General features: G+C 42.9%; 1 protein-coding gene across 1 annotated transcript; it reads right to left on the bottom strand.

Moving 5' to 3' along the window:
* Window positions 1-4390: 4390 nt before the first annotated feature.
* LOC147906262 (S-adenosyl-L-methionine-dependent methyltransferases superfamily protein) lies at window positions 4391-16767 on the bottom strand. Its single transcript, XM_087383847.1, has 2 exons — window positions 16330-16767; window positions 4391-5739 (listed from the first exon to the last, which is right to left on the bottom strand). Exons 1-2 carry the CDS (start codon window positions 16668-16670, stop codon window positions 5079-5081), a joined length of 1002 nt encoding a protein of 333 aa, XP_087239973.1. The 5' UTR covers window positions 16671-16767; the 3' UTR covers window positions 4391-5078.
* Window positions 16768-16995: the final 228 nt, after the last annotated feature.

Raw genomic sequence — 16995 nt, 5'->3', positions numbered from 1 at the left:
GTCGTGGGCTGAAGCTAATTGAGCTTACCATCCGGCATACCTTTCAGAGGGTTTTTGAACACCTTCATCATTCATTAAGTTCTAGGATGAAGAGTACAACCTATGTGATCCTTAGATCTATTCAGGATGCATTTGCAATGGAAAGGCAATGTCAAACAATCTAGGTTCGCACTTAATTGCAACAAAATGCTACACAAAGTTGAATTTGATTCAAACTGCAAAGGGTAAGAACGTTGAAATGGGTTTGGTCTTGGTATCCAGTCATAGGTACGTGCTGACCATCGACCTTGTCTGATATCAACAAACCTTAAAGAGCAATATTTTACCTTGACCAGTTGGAGAGGTTCATCCCAATTAATTGGTACTAACATATCCAAACTTGTCAAAGGCAGGTGGCAGTATTCGTACAAATACCAAAAATGAGAGTGGTTGTTTCGTACGAATAAACAATGTTATTCGTACGAATAAAGTTATTCGTATGAATAGCCAGTTATTCTTATTCGTAAGAATAAAATGGGAAAAAATGTTTGAAATGTTTTATATCGCAAAAAACACGAATTTAAGCTGTCAGAAAGCTAGCAAGATGAAGCTGACTAAGCTAAGAAGTTGCATTAGAGTAATCTGCACAAGAGGAGCACCAAGATCGAGTAGGGTAGCAAAGATTATCAACTTAGATGATTATGAAGCTCTGATTTTCCCACCAATTCCAAAGCGAAGAAAGAAGGCTAAGTTGAAGAAGATCGTCCACTGAAACCTCCCCCAACTACATTCAAGACGACATCCAGGCCCCCTCTCCTCTACCTTTCGCCCAAGATAAGAACTCTCCTCCCCTAATTCAAGTAGGATGATATCCCCTTGCCTACCTAGTGTCTCCATCTCCAAAGCCCTCATCTCAACACGCCCATAGAGGCCTCTGAACCCAAAATTAGGGATGCAGAGGGGAGCTGGAGAGGTGCCAATGGGAGAACCAATCTGCCATTTTTATGTTGGAAATTGAGAAAAAGAGAGTCACAAATCTAATTGAGGAGCCCTAGAAGAGTGAGAGCACTCATGCTCACCTTCAAGCATAGTTGGATTCGGTTTGTTCCAACAGGAACAAATTGGAAAACCAGATGGAGATAATGAACCAAGATGGTGACCTCAAGTGAATTTTTACTAGTTTAGATTCTTTTGATGTAAAAGCATCCTATTACTTTGGGATCATTCTCCTTATAATAAGCTATCAAATGTTGCATATGTTGCATTGCGAGGTGTGGATATTGGGAAAAAATGCACTTGTGCAGGTGAGTTTTGAATAAGTGGGCTCCATTCGTAGAAAAACACACATATTGTATAGAGAAAGAGAGTGGATATCGAGAGATGTTCAAGTTCACATAGGAATTCAAAGCTCTAGCTAGGGTTGGGATGGAGCAAAGCAAGACAGAGGCTCAAACGTTCTCTTATCCTCCTCTTTGCACACCTTAGGGCAATAGTATCCGCTTACTAAAGAATATAAATGGACTTGCAAATGTATTGATCAAATTGTTTAATATTTTATATATGTGTCTTTGTTTAAAAGTGTAAATTGAATAAATATATGTGTAAGTTCGTATCTATTTCTTTCTATTCTTTAGTAGGTTCAAAAGGTTCAAATGCTAATGTGCATGGCTCTTTTATGTAGAAAAGTCTTGGAAGGAAATAATCCTATAGAGGGATAGGTCTCAATACAGTCATAGGAAATCTTTATACTCCTATATTTTGATTCAATACCTTGATTCGCTCAATGTTTAAGAGTGTCGAGGCTAAGCGAATGAGTGAGACCAAGTATCTCAACCATTGTTAATGGTCCTCGCCTATGTTGAAAAGTAGTTTTGACTTTTGGTTGTTCAATTGATTCTGTAGACCAGTTTGAAAGGGAAAATTTTCCAACAGCTTGTTTAATGAACCCTTCAAGTAGTTTCTCATTAGTCTATATCAACTTTAGCTCTCCTTTCGAACCCACATTGAGTTTTTTAAGGGAATGCTCCTTGGAGATTTGGCTATTGCCATTGATGTTGCTGATGCAATGCATAGTGGATTTTCCACTATCCTTTTGTCTTCAAAGAACCCCTTTGGAAATGCCAATTTTATCTCCTCCATACATTGGCTTTTGGTCTTGTTACTCTCATGGCATCAATTATCACTCTCAACATAATATGCATTGCAAGTATATTATCCATGGCATATGCTTCTAAGAATTTAGGATTGCATTATTTTGCTACTCTAGTCTTTGCCATCGCTATTTATACCTGCTTTGTTCTCGACTGTGGACAATTGTGCCCACTTCTGCTCCTTTCAACCATGACCTACCCAACATGGGGTATCATTGCTCAATTTCCAACTTGACCATGATGTCACCGTGAAGTAAGCTTGATACATCCTTTAGCATATCCTTTGGCGTCACCAACCCTGATCTACTTGACCATGTGGTTTGTAACCTTGATGTCAATAATTGGAACTTCTTTGTCTCAAATCTTTATCTCAGTCACGTCCACTTTAGTGGTCAATATTCTTGCCACTAGGTGCTTGGGCGATTTTGGAGAATTTTAAGTGTAGTGGAGTGATTTTCAATAGTTGGCCTATTGAAATCATTATATTCAATGCTTTGCCACTTCTTGTATCTTAGCCTTGATTCGAGATTGCACCTCTTCTAGAGTTATTGATTGGTTCAAGATTGCACCTCTTGTGAGAGTTAGGGGTAACTCCACGTTACTTCCTCCCATATTCATATGTTCTTCTTCATTGATACCACGATTTCTTTGCCATTCTCAAGACCACAAATGGGCCCATTGACAAGCACAAGGCCAAACTTGTGACTAAGATATGCTCAACATCTAGGAACGAATAACTGCAAATCTATTTCAACTCCGATGGACCAAAAATATCAAACTTATATAACATGATCCTTGTGTGCAAGTCAATGCCTCATTGTATCAAAAGTTGTAGGCTCATTGATCTAGATGTTACAGTAGATTGGGACTTGAGTTTTCCAATGGGGTCATTGAGCTCATTTGTGCAAATAGCTATGGAGACTCCATTGAAATGCAAGATTGCAAATCATGCGATATATGTAGGTAGAAGGATTTTGGACTCTATTATGACAATAGAGGAGCACCAAGAGACCAAGTCAAGCTCCAAGGTTAAAGTGACCCTCATTAGGCAAGAGTACCACACACGAGGAGATTTATTTTAAGATACAACTTTACCCTGGGACAAGGACTCAAAACAATTTCTTGGAGCAACAAGAAGCAACCAATTGTTGCCTTATCTTCCACCGAGGTAGAGTATCGAGCTACTAGTGGTGTTGCTTACAAGGTGGTGGTGTAGCTAAGGAGATTACTTGGTGAGATAGGGTTTCGATAGACGAAACCACGATCCTACAATTCAACAACCAAAGCTAAATAGCTATTGCTTGGAATTTAGAGTTCCATGCTCGAACCAAGCATATAGAAATGCAATATCACTTTGTTCATAAAAGATTTTAGATGGTGATAACTGGCCAACTTTTTGTTTGACAAAGAACAATGGAGCGAACCTCTTTATGAAGCCTCTTCCTCATCAAAAGCTCCATCTAACACCCCACCTCACTAGGATAAAGCTGAAGGCATGCTAGGATTCGGATCATCTCTTGTCTATACCATATGTAGTAAGCATCCCCTGTATATACCACATGGAGTGAGAGCCTGATGTGGGTGTGCCCGACTGCAAGAGAATACTCTCTTTTTCTTCTACATTTTTCATGTTTTAGCTAGGCACAAGGGCTAAGACGTGGCTCTCGAACTAGCATGCTGAAAGTAGCCAACCGACCATTTAACTAGCCTATTTATATAGCCGATCAACAGGCTCCCTCACCATCCCATAAATAGGGTCTATTGCCCCATTGTTAAATCCCCTATCTTGTGTGTAACAAGGTAGAGTTCCCCAACTTCTTTCTCGCATTTCCTGCACACGTCTGCTCTCTATTTCACCTCATTTGCACTACACTTACATCCAAAGGACACCACACACACACACATACGTACATACGTACATATGCACACTTTTTTTTGAAGTGAAACACACACACGCACATACATGTATGTATGTATGTATACATACAAGCACACTTTACTTTTCTTTTTTGTATGCATATATACACGAATGCACGCGTGCACACACACAAGGGTGGAAAAGTAGTCATTCCAAATTTTAGATACAATAAGAAACACAAAAGAAGAGAGCCGCAAATGCATCAAGTTAACAAGCCTCCAAAATCAATCTATAATTTAGATTGAAGTCTTAAAGGCCTATGCAAGCTAATAAATGTTTTGGAAGTCTGAGATTTTGAGGGGAGATCAATTTGTAATTTCATATAGCATGTGCCAATGGGCATATCCCTACATTTTAACTTTGACCTTTAGAATCCTTTTTTCAAGCTTGAACTTAATTTAAAAATGGTAAATATATTTTTCTACTTATTATGAAGTTCTACAGAAGTATTGAAAAGCAGAAGATGTGTGTAGTTTTGAGGACTCTATTCCCCAAGCTGACATGATAGAAATGAGCATGTGCATGATACATTTGCCTTTCATAAATCCGTGTAAGACCATGGCAAATGCACTCCCTGAGGTAATCCCAAGTTATGCAAACGCGATCTGACTAAACTCAAGCTGGTGAGACTGCATTCAAGAACCAAAAGCCTTGGCTTGTCTACCATCCGCAAATTAATAATGGCTGAAGATATGTCCTTGTTTGTGTACTCATTTCCTTGCTTGACATCAAGGTATGAGAGTTGCGGTTGTACAAATAGTCTCAAATAACGCAAGTTTCCCTGAAAATGTGAAAGCAAATTAAGAGAATATATCCCAAAACTCTGACCTGCTCATAGGGGTTCATCCATGGGGACCTTCACTCTAATCTTTCATAAAGAGTTGGTGTAGTTGGCTCCAGTATATTATGACACAAAGGAACATTCAGAAGATGTTGATGTACAGAAGAGCTTGACTGATTTCGTCAGCCCAGGTTAGAAAAAATTTTATTGCACATCTTATACACTCCATACTCTATGAACGCCACTTCAATTAAGAAGGGACAGAATAACCTGTTTGATTGAATTCGTGCCATATTTCATAATGATTGAAAAGAAGGCTGTCATGGAAATGCCTGCCAACATAGTTCATTTTTAGTTTTGATAACCGCTCTTGGCACATCCCTGATGGTAAGCGCGTGCAGAACTTGATATTATGTGACACATAGAGACGGCCACGCACAGGCGCCAGGTGTTGTGAAAGACGCTCTAACCCTGTCCATACAAGAGCATCTGGCATGTGTAGGAAAACAGCACTCGCATATATCAGATCATACGAAATACCAATTCCCAGGGCATCAAAATTCATATCTTCCCCACGAACTATCACTGGCCGTTTGTGTAGTAAACCCTGGGAGGGTAGCTCATACCTAAATGCTGCCATTAGTGAAAGAGGATCCCTTTCAACGCAGTGGTAGTGGGATGGGAATAAAAACCTAATGAAGTGCAGGCCTACTCTAAGAGTGCCACATCCAACTTCCAAAACTCGGTGTTCAGGCTTTAGAGAGACAGCTTTTGCCAAGAACTCAAAAACATCACGTCCCCCTGCCCACGGTTCCCCATAGTTACTATGATGCTCTTCTACCAGCAATTCACCTGGGCAAGGCAATGCTGTATGGTTATGTGTATCCTCATAATGTGAGATCCCTTTATATCTGAAACATTACATGACAAGTCATGAGACATCATCTTTGACACATCTGCATACTCAACAGTTCAACACTTATACATGATTGCATATAACAATTTTTAAGATTTTGTTTTGCATACCTGGTTGTTGCTGACAAACTGAGGGTCAGCAAGAAGCTACTCCAAGTTTGTCTGCTTCAAAATTTTCACATAGCTAGGATACAAAAACTACACATAGGCTTCAAGTCCTCACATTGCTACATTTTCAGGCCTTATGTGGTAAAAAATCAAAGGCTGTTGGTTTAGTCTTCTAGTATGATCATCACAATTCCTTTGAAAGTTTTGAGGTTTCCCATGAGCACCACTGAAAACTTGATTTTTTCCTGCTAGGGATTTGTATGTTCAAGCATACTCCTGGAAAAGACTAAACACATCTCGCATCAGGCATCCTCTGTATGCCTCTACAAAAACCCAGTTCAAAATGCCTGGACCAATGAAATGATGACCAGAGATGCTGCAAAATTCACCAATAGATTTTAAGGTTTGAGAAGGCTTATGTGGAAGCCATGTAATCACAGCTGTACTGACTTGTAGTCCACGTAGGCAGTAGTCAGGTCAACGGAACAGCATCAGGACAATTATTAATAGATGGGTCCAACAAAATAGTATAGCTGGATCTGGGATAGTAAAAGTTGGCCTACCGATGGTGCCGACAACATAGGCACTACGAGAGGGGGTTCAGCAAGCCAAAAGAAGCAGCTCCCTCCCTTGCTCTTCAGCATCTACAATAAATACCCTTATATGGATCTACACATCCCAGAATGGAGTATGTAATCTCCCCTTTGTTTGGGCACACAGCTGCCCATATGGCAGCCATGCTTGCTGCCCATGTGGCAGACCATAGGCACCCCTAATTAATGAGCCCCTAAATGACCCAATGTGTGCATATTCTCATGCTTGAAAGAAATTTGCTCAGCTATTCCCTGAGAAGAGCACTCAGAAACACATTAATCCTACGCAAGTATGAGAATCATACTTGGAAATCACTTGCACGTACTTCACATCTCTACCTATCGTGAAAGGGCGGCTCTGATACCAAATGACACGACCCCGCAGGCTCTAACCCTATCACTGACCTGGATCTTGTCCTCAATCCAACCAGAATCATTGCGTAGGTGCCTCGATCCACCCAACCACCCCCCGAGCACATGGCCTACAGCTCGACTCATCCCGAGGCCTGTATCTAACCCAAGCGTCCCATACCACCTGAGCCCGTCCTGATTTCATTTTAGTCTCTCCCAAACGACCATCTAAATCTAAATCTAGCTGATAGGGCAATGCACCATTTAAGATAGAAAGAATTATCGCAATACCAACACTCTCTTAGTCCCTAATGGATTGTTCAATCATATTGCTAAGCTGAGAAACCAGCATATCGATGGGAGACTCCTCTCTCCCTCTTGCACTTGGATTGTAATCAATGTGTATGCGATTTTGACTTAAAGACATAAATTCAGCGCCTTGCTGTTGGATGGACTCCTTTCTCCTATCATTTCTAAAGGAGAACTCCCTATCAAGAGGTTCTTGAAGGAGAGTTGAAGGTAATTCTACTCATGGGTTATCATACTCAAGAAGTGTGTAACTCTCATCTAAACTACCCTCTTCCGGAGGAGGTGATGCTGTTCTATCCCTATCTCCTTCTATAGTGAAGGGAAAAGGACAAGTTCATTATTAAATTTCCCTTCCCCTTCCATTCTTTCTTTTTAGTAATACAAGAGAGGAAATGACTTGCTGTAATTTCAGAAAAGAGGTTTATCTTACAACAAAAGTCAAGTGTCAGTATTATCTGACTCCCGCTTTGTTTGTGTCGAAAAACAGCCCGAAATAAGCTCTTCTTCCTTCTCTTTTGGGCTCTTCTTCCTTGTTTTTCTGCTGTAAACTGGTACGCTCAGATTGGGCTGCTCATTTTGAGTGAATTGGGGCTCTAGACACCATTACAAGGGTACTTGTTGGGTGGATCACCCCCTTAAAATATCGTTTCAATCCGACTTCCAATTAGGGAGAACGGGCTCTTTTCATCCTCGTTTAAGGGTTTTAAGGACGCATTCGTGAGGGGGAGGGAGGGTGGGGGCGGGGGTGTTGAGAGTTCACGCTCAACATCATGTGATCACGTGTGCATAGCACCATCATGTGATCATATGTGCATAGCACTAACCCAATAGAGTGCTATAAAGGAAAGGGTTAGATCCTCTAACCCTAACCCTAACCCCAAATGGGTTTGTATATATTCTACATTTTCAACTAAATCTAGTGTACAGTTAGTCATTTGTGGTGTGCTCTCTAGCTGTGCCCTCTCTCCTCATCTCCACTCTTCTCCTCTCCACTCTTCATATTTTGAGCATGGTTCTGCCTTCCGCTGAGGCGCCATCCTTCTTGTGAGAGTGATTGAGAGATTGAGAGAGATCAAGTGTTCTCTTCTGTTGAGAGAACTTCTTCTTTGATAGAAAAATTTCCATTCATGTGATAGGAATTTCCGTCCATTCACTTTGTTGAGAGAGAGAGATTTAGTTTGTGAGAGTTGCTTCGTGAGGAATAGAGATGTCATTTCCTCCATGAGATTTAGAGAAATTTCAATGTGAGAGAGAGCTTCAAAGGTTCAGATTCATAGGGAGAAGGAGTTTCTCTGTTGAAAAAGATCTGAGAGGAACACCGACACTCCCAGTAAGCACATCTGCAACCTCCTGCTCCAACTACAACCTGCAACAACAAGCTTCTACAAGTTTATCTACAGCGAGCCAGCAAATCACTTAGTAGCTACAAGCTATAAGCTGCCTACGGACTTCTACGACTCATCTTCTAAGAGGGCTCGTTCTACAAGCTGCACACACCAACGATAGCTCCAAGGCTCCACGAGACTACAACGGCCTCTGAGACTGTGACGACCTCCAAATACCAATGTTCATAACAAGGCGGCTCCATCACAAGCTTCAGTGCCTTGCATCCAACTTCGAACAACTGCTGCACATAGCTCACAACCAAGCAATGGCCTCTTCAGAGATTCAAGTCTGGATGGCCGCTCCAAGGCTCTAAGGCTCACAACCATTGACGTACGTACCATCGACCTCAAGCTTTAGCCCACCGGCTCTCTTTTCAAAGCATCCAGCCCAAAGGTAGTGATTAGTTGCAAGAAACTTTAAGCTTCGAGTGCAAAATTGAAGTCGACGTTGCCTTCAAGGTTCAGTTTAGATTTCCATGAATCGGCAAGCCTTTTAGTAGACTGCTTCAGATTCAAACGGGACAACAGGGTGCTCAACTCCAAGGATAGGATCAGCAAGCACTTCAGAGAGGGCTTCCCGCAATATGACACAACCGCGTCGATTGGACGTAAGAACACTGGGCTGCCCTACCTAAAGCGACAACAGCCAACTAGCCAAAGCCGCGACACCTTCTGCCATACAAGCGATCTCCTGGCAATACAAGCGATCTTCAGATCAAACGGGACAACAGGGTGCTCAACTCCAAGGATAGGATCAGCAAGCACTTCAAAGAGGGCTTCCAGCAGTATGACACAAGCGCGTCGATTGGCCGTAAGAACACCGGGCTGCCCTACCTAAAGCGACAACAGCCAACTAGCCAAAGCCGCGACACCTGCCACCATACAAGCGATCTCCTGGCAATACAAGCTAGCTCCTTCTAGCAGCCCAAACAATAGGCCTGCATAGCCTTTCCTGCTGCATCGGCCAGCCGTAAGAACACTCTTCTCCTCGTTCGGCCAGCGCTTCAACACCGACAAGCAGCTCCGCACGGGCTGTTTCCTGCTTCTCCATGACCACCACCAACTCCTGTAGCGTTGGATTCGACGAACTCTAGTCCCGACGACCTCCAACATAGCTTAAGCTCCAACGACCCGAGCACCAAACAACCAGCTCCTACACCTCCAACGCGAACGCCACACAGCCAACAACGATCTCCATACACGTCCAAAGCTCCCCCAACAGTCACCTTGCTCCATCGACGAAAATCAACAAACGATGACGGAATCTTTTAAGATTTTGAGGGCGATAAGCAAGACACGTGGCTTGAGTGCCACATCATCTTATCTCTACCACGTAGTATGATTGCCACATCAGCTCACAATCAACTGCCACGTCATCATTCTATCTGCCAACTGTCAATTGACACATCACTCTACCACGTCATCACCAACAGTCCACATCAACAAGCCACGTCATCTGTGCCATGTCATCTGTCACATCATTAGTGACATCACCTACCACCTCATCAGTGCCACGTGGCACACTAACCCCTACAGACACAATCTCCTGCCAAGCACACTGTGCACACAGTTGCCACCACAGCATATTGCTCCATAGGCACACCTCTTGCTAGGCACAATGCACATCATCATTGCATGTGACCCACAGTGACCCATCATCATTGAGAACCATTGCACTCCTTTTGTCACTCCACCTAGATCAAGTCGTATCTCTTGATCCAAGAAGAATTTGAGAACGCTCCAAAAAGAAAAGTCGCTCAATTTTTCATGCTCTACACGCTCGTCACATCACGCGCACATTTCGACACAAGTTGCACTCACTTTTGAGCCTCGTCGGCAAATCCACTTCCTACACGCACATTCGTCTCTACATCGATGCATCTAACCCAGCACCTAAAAAGAACAAAAGAAAAGGAATTATTTGTTGTTCTTTCATCGATCGACGGTTGGTATAGATCTAGATCAGAGTAGACTAGATCGCCATTGAGGAGACGCTTTGAATTTTTCCAAGTTGCTAATATAAGCCATGCCCGAAATTCCCGACTAGTACCTACTCGGAGTCAGTCCATACGCTCACATACGGTTTCACATCATCACATTATCTGAAACCTGACCTTCATCAGTTCAGTGAGCAGACTTCAGAGTTTTTCAGAGACATTGCCGATTGTTCAGTGGGCAGATAGCATTTGATTTCACACACACATGCCACCATTGTAAAGCCTACACAACTATTTCACGGCATTGTGCACATCATTTCAACCTTGTAAAGCCTCTTGGCTATTCTCGGCATCATTTGCCACAAGCCTTGTAACACAAATCAGATTTTATATATTGCAGTTCTTCACCGACAATTCAAAGATTTCACTTGGCACAGTCAATGTTTTTTTTGCAGTTGATTCATACAGAGATTTTCATGACACTTTGAGTATATTTTTTGCACCATGTGTACGACTAGCAACCTCAATCTGGAGGCATCTACGACTAGCAACCTCAATCTGAAGGCATCTGCTAAGTTAGACAACTCTAATTACGGTACATAGAAATACCGAATGAAAACCATTCTAGTACTTCAAGACAAATGGGAGTATGTTGATGGATCTACACCTAGACCATTGGATGATCCAACCAGCTCTACTCCACATGTTGTCACAGCACCAGCAGCGGGATCTACAACTACACAAACAGTTTCCGCACATGTAGTAGATCTTGCCATTGCCCGAGCTCAGGCAAAATGGGATAAAAAAGACAGGTACGCCTATCATCTGATCGAGCAGAATGTGCAAGATGTCATGTTAGGACAGCTCAACACAGTCAAGACATCGAAAGAAGCATGGGATATGTTCACAGCTCTCTACGAGTCAAAGAACACATTCAAGATTCTCACACTGAGAAACCAAATCAACCAGAGTTTCCCCAAAAGCAACAAAAATGGTCATGCTTACGTACTCCGGATAAAAGAATACAACAATCAACTCGCAACAGCAAGAGAGACTATGAATCCCGCAGAAATGGTTCAATCATCTTGAATGGACTAGGAGAGGGATACAAGAATCTAGTCCAGGAGTTTTGCTATCTAACGGCAAATTCTGACACTGGAAGAGCTCCAGTCAGTCCTACTCGGTGAAGAATTCAAGACTCAAGCCATTCAAGTACGTAAAGGTCATTCTAATGATCAGGCATTCACAGCTTCAGGCAGAGACAAAGGTAGATCATTCCAAAAAAGTGATCATCATCAACAACAACAGAGTCATCAGCAAAGTAAGCATCAGCATCATCCTCAGCAACATCTGAATCAACAAAGAGAAAATCATTCCAATCGAGGAAGATTCCAAGGACGAGGGAATGCATCCACCAACGCGTCAAACATTCAGTGCAACTCCTGTCATAAGTTTGGACACTATGAAAGAGATTGCCGCAAGAAGCAATACAACCAAGGCGATCAATCCAGCAATAATCGAGGAAATTTTTGCAGCAAAGGAAATCATCATGGTGGACATTCTAGTCACAGTCATTTTGCAAATGAACATGGGAATATGTTTCTTGCAAGCAAGAAAATGCAGCAAACTGATACAGTGTACCTAGACACTGACTACAATTCAAAAGAGGATTTCAACTATCAAGTCGACCAAGCGAAACAGGATTCTTGGTACATCGCCAGCGATGCATCATCTCACATGACAAATCATCAAGAATGGTTCACAAAGATGAAACTATTAGAAGGTCAGAAAAATGTCATCTACATAGCAGATAATACACCGAATCCAGTTCAAGGAACAGATGTTATCCCTATGAATAATTTCACTGGTACAAAAGGATTGGTGAAAGATGTCCTCTATGTTCCGAAGCTCAGCAAGAACCTCTTGTCAATAGGTCAAATGACGGAACACAATTATCGAGTCATCTTCGACGGAGATGAATGTACTATTAGAGACAAATCCAAAAGATGTCAGCTAGTAAGCAAAAGGTGTCAAGGAAGGACGCTTATATAGAATACTAGCTACAATACTAGATAAGCATGCCATGTCTGCTTAACCACAACAGATGCCACTATCTGCAAAATGGCACAAGAGATATGGTCATGTTAATTTCAAGTACTTATTAAATCTCAGGAATCAAGATATGGCAATTGGGATTTCTAAGCTACAGTTTCTTGAAAAAGTTTGCGAAGCATGCTGCTTCGGCAAACAAAAGCGAACCAACTTTGACAGAAGTACCTCTCGTGCACGAGGTATTCTTGATTTAATACATACAAATGTATGGGTTACGCCCAGACCCGCAGCATCAATGGTCCACTTTACTACTTGACTTTCATCGACGACTACAGCAAATATTGTTGGGTCTACTTTCTGAAAGAGAAATCTGAAGTGTTTTTCACATTTCAAGAATTCAAAGCCATGGTAGAAAACCAGACAGGCAAAAAGATCAAAGTCATGAGATCAAACAGAGGAGGTGAATATATGTCTTCAGCATTCATGAACTTAAGCATAAATCACGGCATTCTAAGACAATTCACATGTGCAGACACTCCTCAACAGAATGCAAGAGCTGAAAGGAAGAATGGTACTTTACTTGAGCATACATTTATACAAAGTCTTCGTACTGAGTTTCTGTCAGCACTTCGGAGGTGAAGGGCAGACTCAGCCATGACGAAGGCTAGCACCAATTGTTTCTTTGTCTTCGACTGAAGCAGAATATAGAGCACTCACTACAGGTGCATGTGAGGCTATATGGCTTAGAAGACTATTGTCAGAAACAGATTACTTTGATGAGTCAAAGCCAACAACAATATACTGTGATAATTAATCGGCTCAAGCATTGGCCAAGAATCCAATATATCACTCCTGGACAAAGCACATTGATGTCAGAGAGTACTTCATCAGAGAAAGAGTGTTACTTGGTGACATCACACTGTAGTATTGTGATAGCAAAGAGAATGTTGTAGACATCTTTACCAAACCACTCGGTAAAGAGCTATTCGAGAAACACCAACTAGCTCTTAGTTTGACGCAGAGAAAGAACATTCCCATTAAAAGGGTGTGATGGAATGTAATGTTCAGTCCTTCTTCGATTCCCCAGTGTGATGTCACCAAGTAGCACTTCATCAAAGAAAGAGTGTTACTTGGTGACATCACACTGCAGCATTATGATAGCAAAGAGAATGTTGCAGACATCTTTGCCAAACCACTCGGTAAAGAACTATTCGAGAAACATCGACTAGCTCTTAGTTTGACGCAGAGGAAGGACATTCCCATTAAAAGGGTGTGATGGAATGTAATGTTTAGTCCTTCTTCGATTCCCCAGAATCATCATCGAGGGAAGGCTTACTTCATCAATTCGGTCGGTGTCCATCATAAATACAAATACATGTTACACCCTTATATTGATGTATAATATATAATAATGTTCTAATGTCTACTAATCACAAATAAGTGATTTCTCTTGTCATGACAGATCATTGGAGACTTGGCATAGTTTGAATAATTGACTCTCCAAAAGCTAGAAGGAATTGGGTCTTGATGTCCTTGAAAAACTCTATCACGTATACTGCGATGTCTCCTCATCTGCATCATAGTAGTCTTTGCACTGTTTGTACCACCGAGTGACTACTTCACTTGTGAGATGCATGGATGCACTTCTTGTTGTCTTTAGTGTTGACCACCCAAAAGCAGCTCTCAAACTAATTGAGCCATGTAATCAACACCAAGGGTTCAGACTTGCCATTATACCATAAGAAGTTTAGTTTCCTCAGAAAAAGATTTGGCAAGCTGTCGAACCATCTATAACAACTTTGATACCTAGGGCCTAAGTAGAGAAATTGGGAGATGTCAATGTCAGTCTTCTTTCGGCTCCCGAGCTCCATAGGCACAGGTTTCTTTAGCTTATTGTCATGGGCATCTGCAGCCCATGGCATGGCTGCCTACGCAGCAGCTCTGCAGACCTGCAGCCCACAACAGCAGGTTGGCTAAAGGACAGCCCAGGGACAGGATGACATCAGCTGATGTCAGTAGATTAGGCCAGTTCAGATCGGCAGTACATAATTGCAGCCTTTCCAGGACTGCCACATGGATGCACAGCAGGTAGCTGACTGCCACATGGCAGATCGGCGTTGGTCATGCAGGCCCAGTCAGATGACACATGGCCTGTCAGCAGCCTGTTAGTTGGCAGTCCAGCCAATTTGTGGCAGTCTGCAGCCCACAGACTGAGCCGGCCCCTCAGTAGCTCTATTCTTATATAAAGGGCATTCCCCCCTTATTTCGGAGGCTTCCAGGACAGCAGAAATCCGAGTAGCACCAGCAGAGATACCTCCACTTCCAGAAGCAGTCTGCACAGCACCTACAGCAGGCCCAGTCGGTGCAGCAGTACCAGGAGCCCATGCTGCATCAGAAGCAGCAGTCGCAGCAGTACCTTCAGCAGCAGACCCCATAGCCTCTACAGGAACCCTCCTCTAATTGGGATAATTCTTCTACAGCATAGCCTCCGGCATAGCATCAGTCATAGCCTCAGCTATGGACAGACTCATAGCTTCAGCATATATCTAGATGATACTCTAAAAACACAACATAGTGCAGCTTCAATCTCATGATAGTCACTCATAAGGTTGAAAACCATAAACTCCATCACGCATAGCAAGGACTAGCTAGTATGACATCCCTACTGACGTCATCAGCACCTAGCAATGGGTGTAGACCATAGTATAAACATATGCTCTCACACATAGAAATCCACACACCCACACATACTTGAGCATCCATTCATACAAAGTCTTCGTACTGAGTTTTTGTCGGCACTCCAGAGGTGAAAAAGCTTCAGCATAGACCTTCAGTGGGGACTTAGACGCGTGCCCTCTTCAATGAGGAGCCCAACTCAAGGAGTGAAGATAATAATTAGCATACCCATGATCTCTCTCTCTCTCTCTCTCTCTCTCTCTCATTCATGTGTGTATCTCTCTATCAATCTCCACGTCTGCAATCAATAGTTAGGACAGGCACAATTAGTGAGAGAGTATTCCTAGTGGACATTCTAAGGAATACAGATACTCTCTAGGGAGGGGGACAGTTGCGAACCCATCCGACATTCATGTGTGTTTCTTTCATGCATCTATCACTATTTAGGTATCACTTACTGCACACATCCACAATCTAGTATGTTAGCCAGACTTACATTGGTATCAAAGCAGTTCTAGATCCTGACAGTTACAAGGACCAGTTCCAAAAAGTTTTTTCCCTTCAAAGGCCTTCAAAGGGCACGAACAATAGTCCGACATCAGTTGCCTCTTCATCAATGTAGGCAATTGCTGTGAGGACCAGTTAGTCCGCTTCAGATCACTGCCAGGTTCTTTTGCAATAGTGGACCACTAGAGTCATTCCAAATCTGGTTACTTGCTTCAAATCTAGACATGACACCTTGGAGCTTAAAGAGGGTAACAAATCCCCAATATGGATACCCAAGATAAGAAGAACGTGGAGATGGCTCACAACCCAAAGGAGTGTTCTCCTTGAGAAAAGGGTCGTCTTCTAGGAGCAGCAGCTGAGGTCGAGTCAGGTATAACAGTACAGCTGGGTCCAGGACAGCAGATGCAGGCCCATAGACAGCATAAGCCCTATATGTACGCCTCAGCTTTGCAGACAAAAGTGCACCAGAGGGAGATTCTCAACCCAGGACAGGTGGGTCTTCAACCACTCACAAGGATCAGCTCGCATCCTACGGTATACGATGACTCCTTTTTCTTGAAATACAACCCCATACATACATAGCGCCCACGCCTTGGAATATTGACATGAGTAAGACATCAAAATAAGCTACAGGGTTAGAATGCCACAATGTATAGCCCTGTCCATACCTTCGCAGGTCAGAAAGCTGCTCCTCCCGAGAGCGAGGATTGATGCCCTTGCGAAGCTTGTGCCATTCCTCTGAAGTGTGGGGTGCTTCTCCAAGGCGGTTGAGCTCGAGCTGAGCGCGAAGCCATCTCAGATCGTTGTGGGAAGGTCCAAGAGGTTCCACAAAGGAAGCGGCTAGGGTAGGGGGAAGGGGCTGCAAAGACTGGCAAGGGAAGGGGGACTGATGGGGAAGAAGCAAGGGGCAGAGGGGGCGGAGAAGGGGCGGGAGGTTGAAGAGGAGAAGCACAAGCAACAGCGACAAGCCCACCAGTGGCAACACGACCACGCTCCTCTTGGAAGCCATCGAGAGTGAACTGAGTGTGCGAGAGATTGAGAGTGAGAGTGAAGGGGCTCTAGTAGGGTAGCAAAACAAGGGGCAAACATTAAGGGGAACAAGGTGTCAATGCCACATAGGCCGTGCTGGAATTTATGTTTTATTGATATGCTATGCGAATAGGTAGTGGTTTGTCCAATAAGCGAAGGAAGTCCCTGACATTGTCTCGTCTATAGGTATGTTTGTCCAAATGTGATCTAAAGTGCTATCGTAAATTGTGCGAAGGAAGTCCCTGACATTGTCTCGTCTATAGGTATGTTTGTCCAAATGTGATCTAAAGTGCTATCGTAAATTG

This window comes from Dipteris shenzhenensis, chromosome 1 (genome assembly GCF_047967505.1).
Source record: "Dipteris shenzhenensis isolate YYH24624 ecotype China chromosome 1, Dip_SZ_1.0, whole genome shotgun sequence".
In the NCBI taxonomy this organism is placed as follows: Eukaryota; Viridiplantae; Streptophyta; class Polypodiopsida; order Gleicheniales; family Dipteridaceae; genus Dipteris; species Dipteris shenzhenensis.
The sequence above is the reverse complement of the archived record's forward strand: the minus strand, read 5'-3'. Positions and strand labels throughout refer to the sequence as shown.